Genomic DNA, 16,100 nt, shown 5'->3' with positions numbered 1-16,100 from the left:
GAAACAAAGAATAGGTGTATACGGTGGTGCTTGAGTCTTATGAAATATTTTTAAATGAATACAATTTGAATTTAAATCTTTATCTACATCCCGTTTATGTTTTTTTTTAAAGAAATGCCACTAAAATATCCTGCTCATCACTGTCTGGCAATCAAAACTGTACTTACATGGAAAGATGTTTAGCATATCTAGAACATTTGGGCTGCTGAACATCTTTATATATAAGTGCATAAATCAAATATTACAGTTCTAAAAATCATGTGACACTGAAGATTAGAGTACTGATGCTGTAAATTCAGCTTTGACAGCAGCAATGTAATAATTTTTAAAACCAATGACTTATGTTTGGATGTCAAAACCTTATAATAACTGCAATAGACATGTAATGATAATTGAGGGATTTATTATAAAAAAAAATGCACATTGCTTAATTTAATGATTACTTACCCCTGTTTCCTCTATCTCTGTGATCAGCTCCCTTTTGATATTTAGAACCCTTGGGTCTTCTATCCCTATGTTGTAGGAGTAATTTTGTCAGTCCTGAAATCACAAAGCACTTTTTAAATCAATACAGTGAAATATCAAAGTATGTACTAACTTTAATGTCCCTGCTGAAAAAAACTGCTTTAACGGTTGGCTAGTTTTAGCCATTTGCAGGCTGGTTTAAGCCATGCCTGGTCTTAGATGATCACGCTGGGAAATTACTAGCTGGTTTAAGCTGAGCATTTCCCAGCCTTACCACCTAAGACCAGGCTAGAAATGGCTGAAAACCTAGCTGGTCGACCAATTAAAACCAGCCACCAATCTTAGGCTGGTTTAAGCTGTTTTTTCACAAAGGGTTATTATTAATTTTTCTGGACAGTACAGCACATATATTAGGCTAAATATACTTTAGACTTTCTCTAATTAGTCATTGACAAAACCTCTCATCCACACAGAAAGATGCATTAACCTAATAGCTTTATAAACAAGATTAGGAATAGGTAGTCGACTCTAAAAGAGTTGATTCCTTGACTCAATAAACCTAGTGCCGGAATTGATTCACAGGAGTCGGCTCCCAGAGTCAAGTCAGTTTTTTCTAACCTTCCAGAATGGAGCATTTACACGCTGCACTACAGTTATAATGCTCATTCTTGAGCACTTCAAACATCGAAGGCGCTCGCTTTGAAAGCGTGCACACACATTTAATGCTTTTACTTTTGAATTTCGCAACCACGAGCACTGGCTATTAGAAGTAGTGCTGCGGGATGAAGTTTGCTTTTACTTCAAATGGCTATAAAACACACCCTTTTGCACTTTAGTCTGCGATGTCAAGTTTGTTGTTATAACTGAAATATAGCTATGTGTGTGTTAGTAAATTTTGAGCGGATCAACATCTTAAGCTCTGCAGGTAAAATTATGTTGTTATGTTATTGGATGCTACATGCTCAAGTAAAATGTTAAACTACGCCTATTTCAAGAATAAATAAATCATAATAACAAAATTAGCCGAAGATTTATTTATTAAGATAAAAATCTAATAAGGGCAACACAGTGGCACAGTAGGTAGTGCTGTCGCCTCACAGCAAGAAGGTCACTGGTTAGAGGCTCGGCTGGGTCAGATGGCATTGGAGTTTGCATGTTCTCCCTGCGTTCGCGTGGGTTTTATCCGGGTGCTCCGATTTCCCCCCACAGTCCAAAGACATGTGACATATAAGTGTGTATGGATGTTTCCCAGGGATGGGTTGCAGCTGGAAGGGTGTCCACTGCATAAAACATGCTGGATAAGTTGGCGGTTCATTCCACTGTGGCGACCCTGGATTAACAAAGGGACTAAGCCAAAAAGAAAATGAATGAATAAAGAAAAAAGTATTAGGCCATTTAAAACACCTTTAGAGAGAGCAATATGTGAGGCACAGTCTTTCACGCTGCTTTTATTTTTATTTTGGGTTATGTTAATGTATGAATTATTTATTTATTTTATATTATTTTTTATTTATTTGTTAAACATTTCATGTATAGGATTTAATATTTTATTGGTCATAAATCAAATTTAAAAATATAGTTATTTTGGTTATTGATCAACGATTGAGTGTCTGTTTCTGTTAAAAAAAAAAAAAGAAAAGAACAAGCAATTTTGGTGGCATGCCTTCCGTGACCCTCCGCTACGCCAGATTTCACTCACTCAGTAGCTTAGGCCTAACATTACTCAGTATTCAAGTATCAAACATTTATTAAGAAAATAGTTAGGCTATTTTATGATTTTAAAACGCTTGTATGCTCAATTGGGGTGTTTTTTCTTTGTTGATGAACTGCTACAATTCTTTTCATTCAATATTTCAATTATATTTTAATGTTTTAGCTTTCTGCTAATTATCTAAACTATACGATTAAAATATGTAGTAAATAACTTGGCTAATAATTATTTTATTTTTGACTGCAGCCCATTTAAACTGCTGGTTTTGTCTGGCCAGAGGAGAAAACGTAATTTGCTTAATCCTTATAATTGGAGTTGATTCTAGAGTCAGTTCCACCGACTTCAAAAACCTAAAACCGAACCCCACCATGATCCATTTCCATGGCAACTCTCTCCGCTTCAGTATTTAAATGAGGCCCTGTTTACACTAATATGTCTTAGTCTTAAAACACATAACTTTTGCTACGGTTACGCATTCTGCCCACACTACCCCAGAGTTTTCAAACCCCAAAAAGCAGAGCATTTTGAAAACACTGAAGAGGCAGAATCAGTAAATGTGCACAATCAGTTTGCGTGGTTACAAATTATTATATTAATTTATCTTTGCACTCAGCCAAAAAAACAAACAAACAAAAAAAAAAAAACACGTTACCTGAGAACAAGTAATAGATTCAAAAGAGCAAAGAGTTGTTAGAAGGTGACAAGATAAATTACATATCACGTTTATCAACTATAGTGAGATGACACCCAGCGGTACATCCTCAAAGCACATGCTGACTGCCTGGAGCTCAGACCTCCACATATGCTGCAGTGCAAACCAGAGTGTGTGTATGTGGTCAAGTGATGTGCGTTTCCAGTGGTGTAGTGTGGTCGAAAATCTTTGCAGAAATGCTGGATGAAACGCCATGTGGACGTGGGTCATTTTTATTAAAACTAGTGTAAATGGGGCCTGAGACTCACATAACAGACACTTTAAAGTTAGGCATTTGCATAAATAAACATTACAAACAATTCATAAACAAATTAAATAATACGACTTGACCCTTCATTCATTTTCTTTTCAGCTTAGTCCCTTTATTAATCCAGGGTCGCCACAGCGGAATGAATCGCCAACTTATCCAGCACGTTTTTACACAGCGGATGCCCTTCCTGCCGCAACCCATCTCTGGGAAACATCCACACATACTCATTCACACTCATACACTACGGACAATTTAGCTTACCCAATTCACCTGTACAGCATGTCTTTGAACTGTGAGGGAAACCAGAACACCCGGAGGAAAACCACGTGAACGCAGGAAGAACATGCAAACGCCACACAGCAACACCAACTGACCCAGCCAAGGCTCGAACTAGCAACCTTCTTGAAATGAGGCGACAGCACTACCTACTGCGCCACTGCAATGCCCAATAGACTTGATTCTAAATCTTAAAGTGGTGGTCCAGAATGTGATTTTAAGGCTTGGTTGTGTTTATAAGATGCAAAGCAATGTGTAAGAGAAATTATGTTTGTTGTAATGCTGTTTTTGACCACTGGGTGGAGTGTGGGTTTAGAGGAGTATATAAGTAGACAAAGACTTAGAACAACAGGTGTGTAATTAGAGGGAAGCACAACATTTTTTGACCGTGTTTGAAAGAGCTTTATGGAGGCATTCAATGTGATTTTATGAGCATTTATATATCAGACTGTAAGTGGAAATTGAGCCATAAGAACTGTCTGTGCAAAAAATAAATCTGATAAGCAGTATTTGGAAGATGATTCGTTTGTTGAGATCTCACGCGTCAGAAACAACCCTACAACACCTCAAGTGACAAAATGGTCATTTGTGTCACTACACAATGTGTGCTCATGTTTCACATGAAGAAAAGTTATTTTTTCATATATCTCACTTTGATTATACACAGCTACTCAGCTAACATGAAAACGACTGATATATTTCCTAGTTCCTCTGAAAAGGCCCGCCCTTAAGTGACTGGTCATTGTCATAATGTGCTGCTATTCGCGGACACGCCCATAAAAGCACGCGCTTTTCTGCTGTGTAAACAATCAGTCAACCTCCTGCCTGCTATCTAAAATAATATCTGACAAGTGTCTGTAACGAGTGAAAATGGGGTGAAATTGTGTGTGTCTGTGTGTGCATGTTGTCTGCGTCTATGTGTGTGTCTATGTATGTGTGTTAAGTTATTTTCTGTAATATATCGTGACAGAATAATAAAGCACAAGATGTGGGATGCGACCTGTGTGAGCCTTGATTTTTTTATTCTGCTGCTACCACGAGTCAGGTGAGCTAACCTGTATTTTTTTTATGTGTTACACGACGTCTTTCATATATATCCGGAATATGCAGGTGTAAGTAATATGAATCATCCACATATCTTTTGCGACTTCATTATATGAGATGTGAAACGCATGAAAAAGTTGCCTAAAGACAATCAATGCAATTGAGCACACACATAAGAGACACGAACGTGCTGGTGGAGTGTGTGTTTACAACAGTTTGACTGATAAATATGAATTTGTAGCTAAATCGTTTGCCCGCAAAGCAGCATTTCGCAATGTTTACATCGTTGCTAACTTACAGCATACCATTAACGCTAGACACTGTACATGTCATGATTTTAATGAATAAAAACACTTACAGGTTGTAGTTCACAGCTTCTGCTTTGAGAAAATTTTTGCCGAATCCAGCACTGAACTGGAAGAGATGTTTTGTCAAATCATGCTTGCTGTGTATTTTATAATTCTCTGGAACATAATTAATATTGAACTGTAAGCACTTCTGTTCTGTCTTTGTGTCATGTCCTTTGGAAGCCCAAATACAGAAACAGCCGAAGCTCTGTGGAAACAGCGGTTTGGACGCATTTTTAGCTTCATATCTGCTATAACGTTACAGCGCCTCTGGCCACAGCCCTTACCTGCGCAGTTTGTATGCACAGTAAACGAACCTTTGTGATCTCACAGGGGAAGGAAGTATTTTTTGTAGTCCCCAAAATTCGTTCATTGTAGACTTTGCTAAGCTAACTCTGTAAAAACCAAGGTGTCCCTTAGCATTGAACTTAGAACTTTTTACATTCAGAGATCTTGTTTATGTTCACACAGCTACATTACACATCAACTAAAGTTTAAAATATGATATAGTGGACCACCCCTTTAAATTTTAAACTTATTTTTTAGTTTTTAATAACAACCTGTTATATTTAAAACGCCTTGCAGAATTTTTATACTAAACATTGCTTTTGTTAATATGTATGATTACCAATATTAAACGTCCTCCTAAAGTCATATTGAGAACTTTATTTCATGACTAAAAAACGACCATGTGGAACGTTCTGTTAACACCACAAATGTTCTCTTTGTAACGTTTTTATGTAACCATAAAATACCCAAAACAGAACGACCCCATAAAGTCATGTTGAGAACATTATTTTATGACTGAAAGAGGACCATGTGGGAATAATCAATTAGCATCACATATGTTTCTTTGTAACGTTATTATGTAAGATTGTTTTGTATTGATGTAAATTGATTAATGCTAGTTTCCTGTTAAAAAATGTTTTTGAAGGTGAGGGTAAATATTTCGTTTAGTTATGTGTGTTGAGGTGAAGGTTAGATTGTCTTTAATCATCGAGTGACTGTCAAATGTATTTTTTTTATGTTATCTGGCGGATTTTTTCAAAACAGAACTTCCTCATAAAGTTATATTGGGAATGTTATGATATGACTAAAAGAGGATCATTTGGGAACATTCTGTTAATGTCACAAAGGTTCTCTTTGTAACGTTATCATGTGACCACAGAATAACTTATATAGAATGTCCCCATTATTATTTGATGGAAAGAGGATCCCTAATGTTCTGTAATGTTTTCGGACTTTTATCACCTTTAAATAATTTTTAGGAAACGTTGCGCAAGGTCGCGATAATGTAGCTTCCTATGTGGGTTATATTATATAATGGAAGTCAAAAGCTACTGATTTCCATTTTTTTTCACCATGTATTATTTTGTGTTCAACTGAAAAAATAAACTTAAACATTATTGGTAGTGGAGGGTTAGTAAATGACATTAGATTTTATTACCCAATGTTGTACGCCTAGTTGTTACAGTAGTGGTGGTGGCAGTAGATGTTGTAGTGGCTGTAGTCATCATCGTCTTCAGTGTCGTAGGTGTCTGAGTTGTTGTTGTTGTCTGTGTCGTTGTCTGCATTGTTTTTTGTGTCGTTGTTTGTGGCGTTGTTGTCATCAGCGTTGTTGTTGGCGGTGATGTTGTTGTCGTCGAGAGTATGATTGCTTTTTTTGTCCAAAATTCAATAAAATTTTTGACGAATGCAGCTCTGAAAAGACAATCAGATATCAGATTTACAAACTATCAGTATAAACTGAAGTAAAACCATGAATTATTAATTGATTATAAATTAATAATAAGAATAAATTAATTTTGACTTGGAGGTTCATTCCGCTGTGGCGACCCCAGATTATTAAGGGACTAAGCCGAAAAGAAAATGAATGAATGAATGAATAATTTTGACTTATGGCTGATTTATATTTCGAGAGCTAGTGATCACCATAACCCATGGTTCATGCCTTACACGGAGCTGTGCATTTATACTTCTGCATTTTTTTTGTGTTGCCAGTGGGGTTTCTATGTTCTGACCAATCCCTAATCTCCACATAATGCAAAACCTTTTATAAAATACAATAAAATGTAATTAACTTAATTTATTTAAAAAGCTTTGGACAACCCGTGAAGTATATATTGTTTTTCCTCAAAGTATCAAAAGAATTTACCTGAAGAAAAACTGTCCAGTGGCTTGAGGCGTCCACGTCACTTGTACTGAAGATTTATCTGAGCTTAGAGAATGAGCCACGACCTGGCCCTAATAAATACATAAGATAAACACCTGACTTTAGGTTCTAGAACTTACAGCTGCTAACATTTAACAATTGCTCTAAGAAGCCAGTACAAAAGAGTGTAAAAGTGTGTGTGTGTGTTTGCTTGTTTATGTGGTTTATGAGGACACCAATTTTTTAAATGACATATGTGCGACCTAGATATTACAATGTTGAGGTGATTTATGAGGACAGCCAATGTGTGGGTTGGGTTTAGGGGTAGTGATTGGGTAATGCTATATAATAAATGTTCTTTACAGAAGGCTATAAAATAGATTACACCTATGGAGAGTCTTCATAAATCCCAAAAACCAACAGTGTGTGCGTGCGTGCGTGTGTGCGTGTGTGGCAGGGCTACTCACGCTACAGAGGAGCAGACTGTTGAAGTCAAGCACACTAAACGAACCAGCAGGCGGACAATCATCACACTCTCGAGCCTCTAGCATAAACCCCATAAATGAACCAGAAGAAGCCGAGAGCGTCACTGTGGAAAAAGTTAAAACATTTTGCTGGCAAGTTTAAAAAGACAACTTGTTTACATAACTAAAGCATTAAAAACACTTTCTAGTAGTGTAGACCAGTGGTTTCCAACCTTTTTCTTTGGGGCCCCCCCCCATGAACATATACAAACATTGGAGCCCCCCCACCATATAAATACACACGTATATATATATATATGTGTGTGTGTGTGTGTGTGTGTGTGTGTGTGTTTTTGTGTAATATTAATATATAGTAATATGTATAGAAAATATTAATTAATCAGTTTTAACTTGTCTTGGCCTTCAATAAAACTAAAATCTAGGTAGGCTTTGTCATACTGTCTAATCTTTTTCTTCGCCTCTGAAGAATCACTGCATTTACGTTTGTCTGCCATTTTTGTTTTGATTTTGCCTTTACGACACGTTGACAAGCAGATTGCGCGAGTGAGCAAAATTTAAATAATTATTTAAAGTTATTTATTTTAATTATTTTCACTATTATGTTGGAATTTTAAGTATGTGTTTAGATTTTTTTTTTGGTACTTAAAAATACATATATAATAGTAGGGCTACTCGATTTTGGGAAAAATCATAATCACGATTATTTTGGTCATAATTGTAATCACAATTATTCAAAACCATTGCCAGTTAAAGTCAAAATTATTAGCGCTCCTGAGATTTTTTTTTTTTTATAAATATTTCCCAAATTATGCTTAACAGAGCAAGGAATTTTAACAGTATTTCCTATAATATTTTTTCTTCTATTTGTTTTATTTTAGCTTGAATAAAGAAAGGTTTAAATATTTTGAAACCAATTTAAGGTCAATATTATTAGCCCCCTTAAGCAATATATATTTTTGATTGTCTGCAGAATAAACTACCGTTATAATGACTTGCCTTATTAATCTAATTAAGCCTTTGAACTGCACTTTAATCTGAATGCTTGTATTTTGAAAAATATCTAGTAAAATATTATGTGCTGTCATTATAGCAAAGACAAAAAGAAATCAGTAATTAGAAATGAGATATCAAAATTATGTTCAGAAATAAGTTAATAAAATCTTCTTTCCATGAAACAGAAATTGGGCAGGAAAAGGTTTGCTAATATTCAAGAGGGCTAATAATTCTGACTTCAAATGTATACATACAGTTATTTTCCACCCTGCAAAGGAAAGAGAAATAAATACAATAGAATAAAATAAAAATATGAAACAAACTGTGCTTTAAGCATCTTCACTGTAACAAAAACACTTTAGCTACAGCAGTCCTTCAGTCAAGACCAGCGAGGGTTTTCTTGTTATGTTTTTTTAATAATGATAAAAACAGGCGGCAGAAGGATTATAGCGCGCTGTATCTTTAATGGTTTCTCTTTCACGTCTTTTGATCCTCAACTCGTTTGTTTATTACACAAATGAGGGTTAATGTTAATAATCACTAAACACCGCGTTTTGACACCTATTTGACCATTAAATCGCTCACGTTAAGATGACTTTAGATGTCTGCGCTTCTCTGCTCGTCTCAGTGTGTGAATGAGAGTGAATGACCGGCCGCATGCTTCTGACTGCGTGATCGTGCTGCACACACACATAAGCTCTTTCGCGCTTTTAAGAGCAACACGTGTACAACTTGAACGTGGCAAAATATGATGCAATAACCATTTATCTCGATTAATGCTTTTTTATAATCGTTTGAAACCGAAATCTAAATCGGATTTTCGATTAATTGCAAAGTCCTTTATAATAGTGGAGCATTTTTATGCCTTTTTCTACCTCAATACTTATCCTCTCCCGCGTCCCCCCTGTGAACTCTGGCTAGAGTGGACCCCAGGTTGGGAACCACTGGGCTAAATAAATGGAGAAACTGCAGCTGAATAGTGAAAATATGTTCTTCTCTTATGTGCTGTAATTTATTCTGAAATGCTTATTTATTTATTTATTTATTTATTTATTTATTTATTTATTTATTTATTTATTTATTTATTTTTTCTCTGTGTCACATGTCTACAAGGGGTTTCATTTATAAAACTTTATGTAGAAATCGTCCTAAAAGCGAGTGTATGCCAGAATAAATGTAATATTATTAATTAATGGATATGGCTCGTGATTTAAAGTGATTTGATTAATTCAATATTCAATTAAATAGCATGAAACAGTGTGAGGGATAAAAAAGGTGTGTCAGAATTGTTAAAGGGATACTTCATCTAAATATTTTAATTCTTTCATCATTTCTATCAACCTTTTCCAAACCTGTTTTAGTTTCTTTCTTTTGTTTAACAAAGTTTAACAAATAAAAATTATATATATTAAATATATATATATATATATATATATATATTAAATAAACAAGAAAGGTGCTCTTAATTCAACTATTCAACTTGAGCCCTTGTCCCTCAAAATGTCTGCTCATGTCCCTGGCAAAAACTGATCAAATTTGAGAACAATTGTCATTGTTTTTCCATTTTGAAAGAAATGAAAAACACATAATCTAGGGCTGCACAATACTGTATATCCTTTCAGCATCGATTTTGAAGTGTGATCATTCGCAATAGTCACATCGCGAGTATACGCAATGTTGAGTGTAGGTTATAATTGATCATGTTTTTTTGGGACCTGTTACTGTGTGAGGGTTTTAAAAAGCATTCAGCCATAAGAAATTGTACCATTTGTAACTTTGACAAATTAATAACAAATAATTTTATTGAATTGTTTATAAAACAAAGACTGTGCAGTGTTATTTTACATTTGATTATTAAATTACTGCAAACCTGAATAAAGTTCCACTCCTTAGAAAACATTAAAATGTTGCTTATTTCATTTGTATATTTTTCTTAATTGAATTTATTTATGCTTGTAGACTTTTTTTATTTACTCTCCTACAAAATCATCCCAATTAATCTGAAATTATAAATTCTTTCTAAATAGTTTATATTCAACTCATCTAGTGAAATTGTATTCATATCACAATATATATATATATATATATATATATATATATATATATATATATATATATATATATATATATATATATATATACAGTTGAAGTCAAAATTATTAGCCCCACTTTGATTTTTTTTTCTTTTTTAAATATTTCCCAAATGATGTTTAACAGAGCAAGGAAATTTTCACAGATAATATTTTTTTTCTTCTGGAGAAAGTCTTATTTGTTTTATTTTGGCTAGAATAAAAGCAGTTTTTAATTTTTTAAAACACCATTTTAAGGACAAAATTATTAGCCCCTTTAAGCTTTTTTTTCCCCCACTGTCTACAGAACTAACCATCGTTATACAGTAACTGAATTACCCTAACTTGCCTTGGTAACCTAATTAACCAAGTTAAGCCTTTAAATGTCACGTTAAGCTGTATATCCTTACAGCTTAACGTGACATTTAAAGGCTTAACTTGGTTAATTAGGTTACCAAGGCAAGTTAGGGTAATTCAGTGTCTTGAAAAATATCTGGTCAAATATTATTTACCGTCATCATGGCAAAGATAAAATAAATCAGTTATTAGAAATGAGTTATTAAAACTATTATGTTTAGAAATGTGTTAAAAATCTTCTCTCTGTTAAACAGAAATTGGAGAAAAAAAAATAAACGGGGCTAATAATTCAGGGGGGCTAATAATTTTGACTTCAATTGTGTATGTGTGTGTGTGTGTGTGTGTGTGTGTATATATATACACACACACACACACACACACAGACACACACACACACACCACACACACACACACACACACACACACACACACACACACACACACACACACACACACACACACACACACATACATTTTTCCAATATTGAGCAGCCTTAATAGAGACTGCTAGCCCATTCTGAGTAAAGACTCAGCGGGGTTAGTTGTGGGTGTTACATTTGAGCCACACAATGTGTACATTAATAACCAAACATTAATAACTTAACCAAAACAAACTAATGTTTAATTATGAGTGTAATTTAAATAACCTTTTACATGAAAACAATAAAGAAAAATATATATTTCATTTAAACAAATCAATTTTAATGAAGCTGTTTGCTAATATTGCAAATAAATCCTTTCTCGAGTCTTAATAGATAAGTAGACGAACATATTGTGCTATGTAGGCTATAATAAAAATGTAGAGTTAAGATCTGAGAAAATATAGGCCTACAGTATTCTGTATAAACTAAACTAAAATTGATTATGTAAAATCTGACTTTCCAACAAGTGTTACAACTAACTCTTTTTGTTACAATCTGACTGAAGGAACAAATCTGACTCCTCTGAAAAATCTGCCCCGATAAAGCTACAATTAAATATCAAAATGACTATGTAGAGCAATATGTAACATCAGCATAAACTTGTTTTAGTTTTTAAACTAGTTTTTCTAGCGGGAGTCAATCTAGGCTAAATCAATTTGCACCAGGTGTGAGAAAAAAATACTTAAACGTTTTGTATAAGAAATTTAAAAGAAATAAAATTTCTATGATTATTTTTATTTCAACAACCCCATTAACCCCATTACTTTCCTCATTATTTGCCCAAAACCAAAAAGTGTTACCTTGTACCCCGCTCTTCTAAGAAGCGTCTATAAGATGGATAAAATGTAGGCTAAATGTAAAACTATTCTACCTGTAATGCCCGTTCCCACTTGTGAACTGTCCACGATCACGTAATCTGGAGCGACGGTGAAAGGGTTTGAATCTTGTCCTGATGCTTGAGCTCCATGATCTATAGCCATACTTTGACAGTGGTCGGTCAATAAACTTCCATCACTGTAACAGCAGATGAACCTCAACATGGTAAATCCAAATATCAGCAAAAGGAGAGCGCGCACAGCAGACATCTGAAACGGACCAAAATCACAAGAACAAGCACAGTGATCAAATCCAGATGTAGGCCTAAGTAAAAAAAACACTTTAAGTGAACAAAGTATCTTAAGACAAATGGATGTCAGTACTAGGGTATGAAAATACCTTGTTATGTCCTGTTGCCAAAGATACGAGAGAAAAGGTAGCAGAGAAAAGTGACGACAGGTTGTCAGTGTTATTTATAGTTTACTGTCCTGCTCAACCAGACTTTCTATTGTCGAACTACGCTTGATGCCCTCTTTTGATAGATATTTGACCTACACTGCAAAAAATGCTTTTCTTACTTAGATTTTTTTTTGTCTTGTTTCAAGTCCAAATATCTACAAATCCTTAAATCAAGAAGCATTTTCTAGACAAGCAAAACATATTGTCTTGTTTTAAGAAAAATATGCCAAAATTTTTAGTTTTTCCTCAAATCTAGCTAAATAATCTGCCAAAGGGGTAAGCAAAATAATTTTGTTTTTCGATTTGTGATAAGATTATTTTGCTTTCCCCATTGGCAGATTATTTAGCTTGATTTAAGGAAAAACTCACTTTATTTTGGCATGTTATTTCTTAAAACAAGACAATATGTTTTGCTTGTCTAGAAAATGCTTCTTGATTTAAAAACTTTTAGATATTTGGACTAAAACAAGACAAAAAAATTTAAGTAAGAAAAGCATTTTTTGCAGAGTAGGAAGTGGATAACAGTAGGCTAATTAGAGCAGCTCTGTAATGTTTATACATTAACAACATTGATAATAATAATGATAATAATAATAATAATAATAATAGAAATCACACAAATAAACAAACATTAACTTTTTTACGTTGAACTTCATATTATTTGGCAACAAAAATGTTAAACAAGTCCATTCATTCATTCATTTTCTTTTCGGCTTAGTCCCTTTATTAATCCGGGGTCTACACAGCGAAATGAACCGCCAACTTATCCAACACGTTTTTACGCAGCGGATGCTCTTCTAGCCACAATCCATCTCTGGGAAATATAAATTGTTATATAAACGGATATTTTTATTTACAACAAAACCAGCACAGTAACAGCATAGAACTCAAAAACACAATGTTTTATTTTCATTTATAATACTGTTATTTGCCTTTGTCTTTTCTAAAAAATAATAATAATAATAATAATAATAATAATAATAAGATTTGCTCTGTGAATCCAAATGGTTATCAGTGCTTAAAAACAATATGCTGGAAAACGTCACTGGAAAAACAACAGTGCAGATTGATAACCAACATTCAGAGAAAAGCATGACAGATATAAAAGAAAAAAACTGACTGTCTTCCAATAAGGAAATGGAACAATCAAAACAAATGACAACGGATCATGTGAACTAAAGCAAAACAAGTGTTGATATACAAATTTAACCTTGTATTTTTTTCAAGCCACTGACAGTGAAAGTCATATTTCAAATGAAATGCACTCTCAGGTACACTCTTTGAAATAAAGGTACAGGAGCTGTCAGTGGGGCAGTACCTTTTCAAAAGGTACATATTTATACCTGAAGGGTCCATAATGGTAACTCAAAGGTACTTTTTAAGTACATTTGAGAACTAATATGCACCTTTTAGGTACCACTGTGGACTATTTGGATACAAAAATGTGCCTTTTAAAAAGCATTGGATGCAGCTCAGATAGCACTGCACCAGGTCTGCATTCAAACCCCTCTCTCATCATAACACATGCATGGTTTGAATGTTGAATAAATGGAATTGTTTACTCTGAAGTCAACAGCCACTGTTCTAATTACAGTTCTGCATTTTTTACATTTTTTAAAACTCAGAACTCGCGTGTTCTCCCCTGTAAATTTCCGCATGTTAGACAGCTATTATCCTTCATTACAACAATTTTTGAGTGGTAAATGCATGTGATGGTGATTTTAATCTTTTCCATAAACATCAGTGGTTTTATCTAAACTATAAACTGTTTAGATGTTTAAAACTGTTTAAAACAGCGTTTTTTTAAAACACAGATTTGAAGGCAGTGATTTGAAGGATTAATAAAAATATGCAAATCACTATCATTTATAATTTGTGTTGCGTGGGTGTTAAGATCCCGATCTAAATGCATTAACGCAGGCTAAACAATAGTGACAGAAAACACCTTTAAAGAAACCCATCACATCCTGAGAATAACCCACCACAGCCTCTTCTACCATCATTATTTACAGGAAAGTCTAAATGCTTTCATACATGTGGTGTGAATGATGCAAGAGGTGATCTCATTGTGATCATAACAAATTTAGGATTAATCTATAAGTACAAAAAATATATTAGCTTAATCCACGGGTGTTGCGAACTGTGTGTTGTGATCTGTTCGAATCTCGTATCAATCGTGATCGTTTACACCCCTACCATTTTATATAAAAAAATAAAATAAAAATAAGTAAAACAAAAACTAAAAAGTAATAAAAATGCTTGAAAAATTGTTTGTACTTTGACAACCTTGTGTTGCAGTTTTCACTTACAAGTTTTGAGTTACAGTTTTTCATAATTGCAAAGAAGCCTTCATAAAGTAATTGGTCTCACCAAGTCAATACATCCCAAAAAAATGCATTGGTATTCGTTCACTTTAAGAAATAGTATCGGTGCATCTTTTTCCTTCATGGATGGACATTGAAAATAATAATAATAATAATAGTTGCTCATTACTTGTCAAATGATCTTTAATAACAGACAAAACTTTAGTAACAAGATTAAATTTTTTTTAAAAAATGTATTCACAATTGCATGGAGCCACAGTACTGTCAGATACATTCTTTCCTAATGCCGGGGTCAGGAGGAAAGTGAAGAAAAGACGATTTATCCACAATCTGGCTTTTGTCATAAGACCATCTTTTTCTTTATTTTTTGCATTGACCTACTATTGTCTTACTTTAATCAATAGACAGAGCTCTCAAGGCCTGCTTCACTCTGAACAAGTAAAGACTGCCATCACACACTGGTGAGACAAGACTCTCTCCAATGTCTACAATACTCTGCAAGTATTACAGAGTCCTATTAATGCCCTGATGATTTGTTTGTGCAGGTGGGATCAGCCTGCACAGTTTGTGCTGCCGAAGATGCAGAGAGAAGGACTGACCTTCCAGCAGTGGATGAAGAGGTGGAGACTTGCTACTAAAGAGTCCTGATTTAGCTCTGGATAAAGCGAAGTTTACATGTATCTGTACAACGTTCATACTTTATTAATTCTCTCTTGTCTTTGAATAACCACGTGAGTAGTATAGTTTTCTAGTTATTACTTTGTACATCCCTGTTCAAGAAATATTTTGGGCAAATAATAAAAAATAATAAATGAGCAATAATAGACACTGGTATGAGGAAGCGGTTCAATGACTTGTTTTCTGCCATTTTAAATTTTGTCATGCATTAATTTTCCTTCAGCTTAGTCCACTAATTATCAGGGGGTGGCACAGCAGAATGAACCGCCAACTATTTCAGCATGTTTTATTCAGCAGATGCCCTTCCAGCCGCAACCCAGTACTGGGAAGCACTCATGCACTCATATACTCACACATACTCAGACACACAGACACACACACACATAAACACACACACAAAAAGAACGCACCGACAAACAAAAAGCAACAGAAGAGCAATTGTCAGGACCGGTTTCCTTATTAGTTATTTTAAGAGGCACGATGCATTCCTTAGTCTCTCAGTGCAACTTTTTTCTTTTTTTGTAAGCTGAACCCATTTGA

The 16,100-nt window shown here is 34.3% G+C and overlaps 1 protein-coding gene across 3 annotated transcripts in view; it reads right to left on the bottom strand.

Moving 5' to 3' along the window:
• The window catches only part of si:ch73-196i15.3, a 239,069-nt gene that overhangs the window by 1,109 nt on the left and 221,860 nt on the right, over positions 1–16,100 (bottom strand). Inside the window, exons 1-6 of one of the 3 annotated variants that reach the window (NM_001328267.1) lie at positions 12,499–12,569; positions 12,155–12,368; positions 7,425–7,546; positions 6,961–7,049; positions 6,253–6,506; positions 448–540 (exon numbers count right to left, since the gene is read on the bottom strand). In NM_001328267.1, the coding sequence (NP_001315196.1) occupies positions 448–540; positions 6,253–6,506; positions 6,961–7,049; positions 7,425–7,546; positions 12,155–12,368 (772 nt within the window). In that variant the 5' untranslated portion in view covers positions 12,499–12,569. Of the gene's footprint in view, positions 1–447; positions 541–6,252; positions 6,507–6,960; positions 7,050–7,424; positions 7,547–9,020; positions 9,314–12,154; positions 12,369–12,498; positions 12,570–16,100 lie in introns of those variants that run through there. The other 2 variants (XM_073909088.1, XM_073909089.1) reach the window with 2 other exon arrangements.

This window comes from Danio rerio, chromosome 8, assembly GCF_049306965.1.
Source record: "Danio rerio strain Tuebingen ecotype United States chromosome 8, GRCz12tu, whole genome shotgun sequence".
Lineage (NCBI taxonomy): Eukaryota > Metazoa > Chordata > Actinopteri > Cypriniformes > Danionidae > Danio > Danio rerio.
This window is presented reverse-complemented; position numbering and strand designations above follow the sequence as displayed.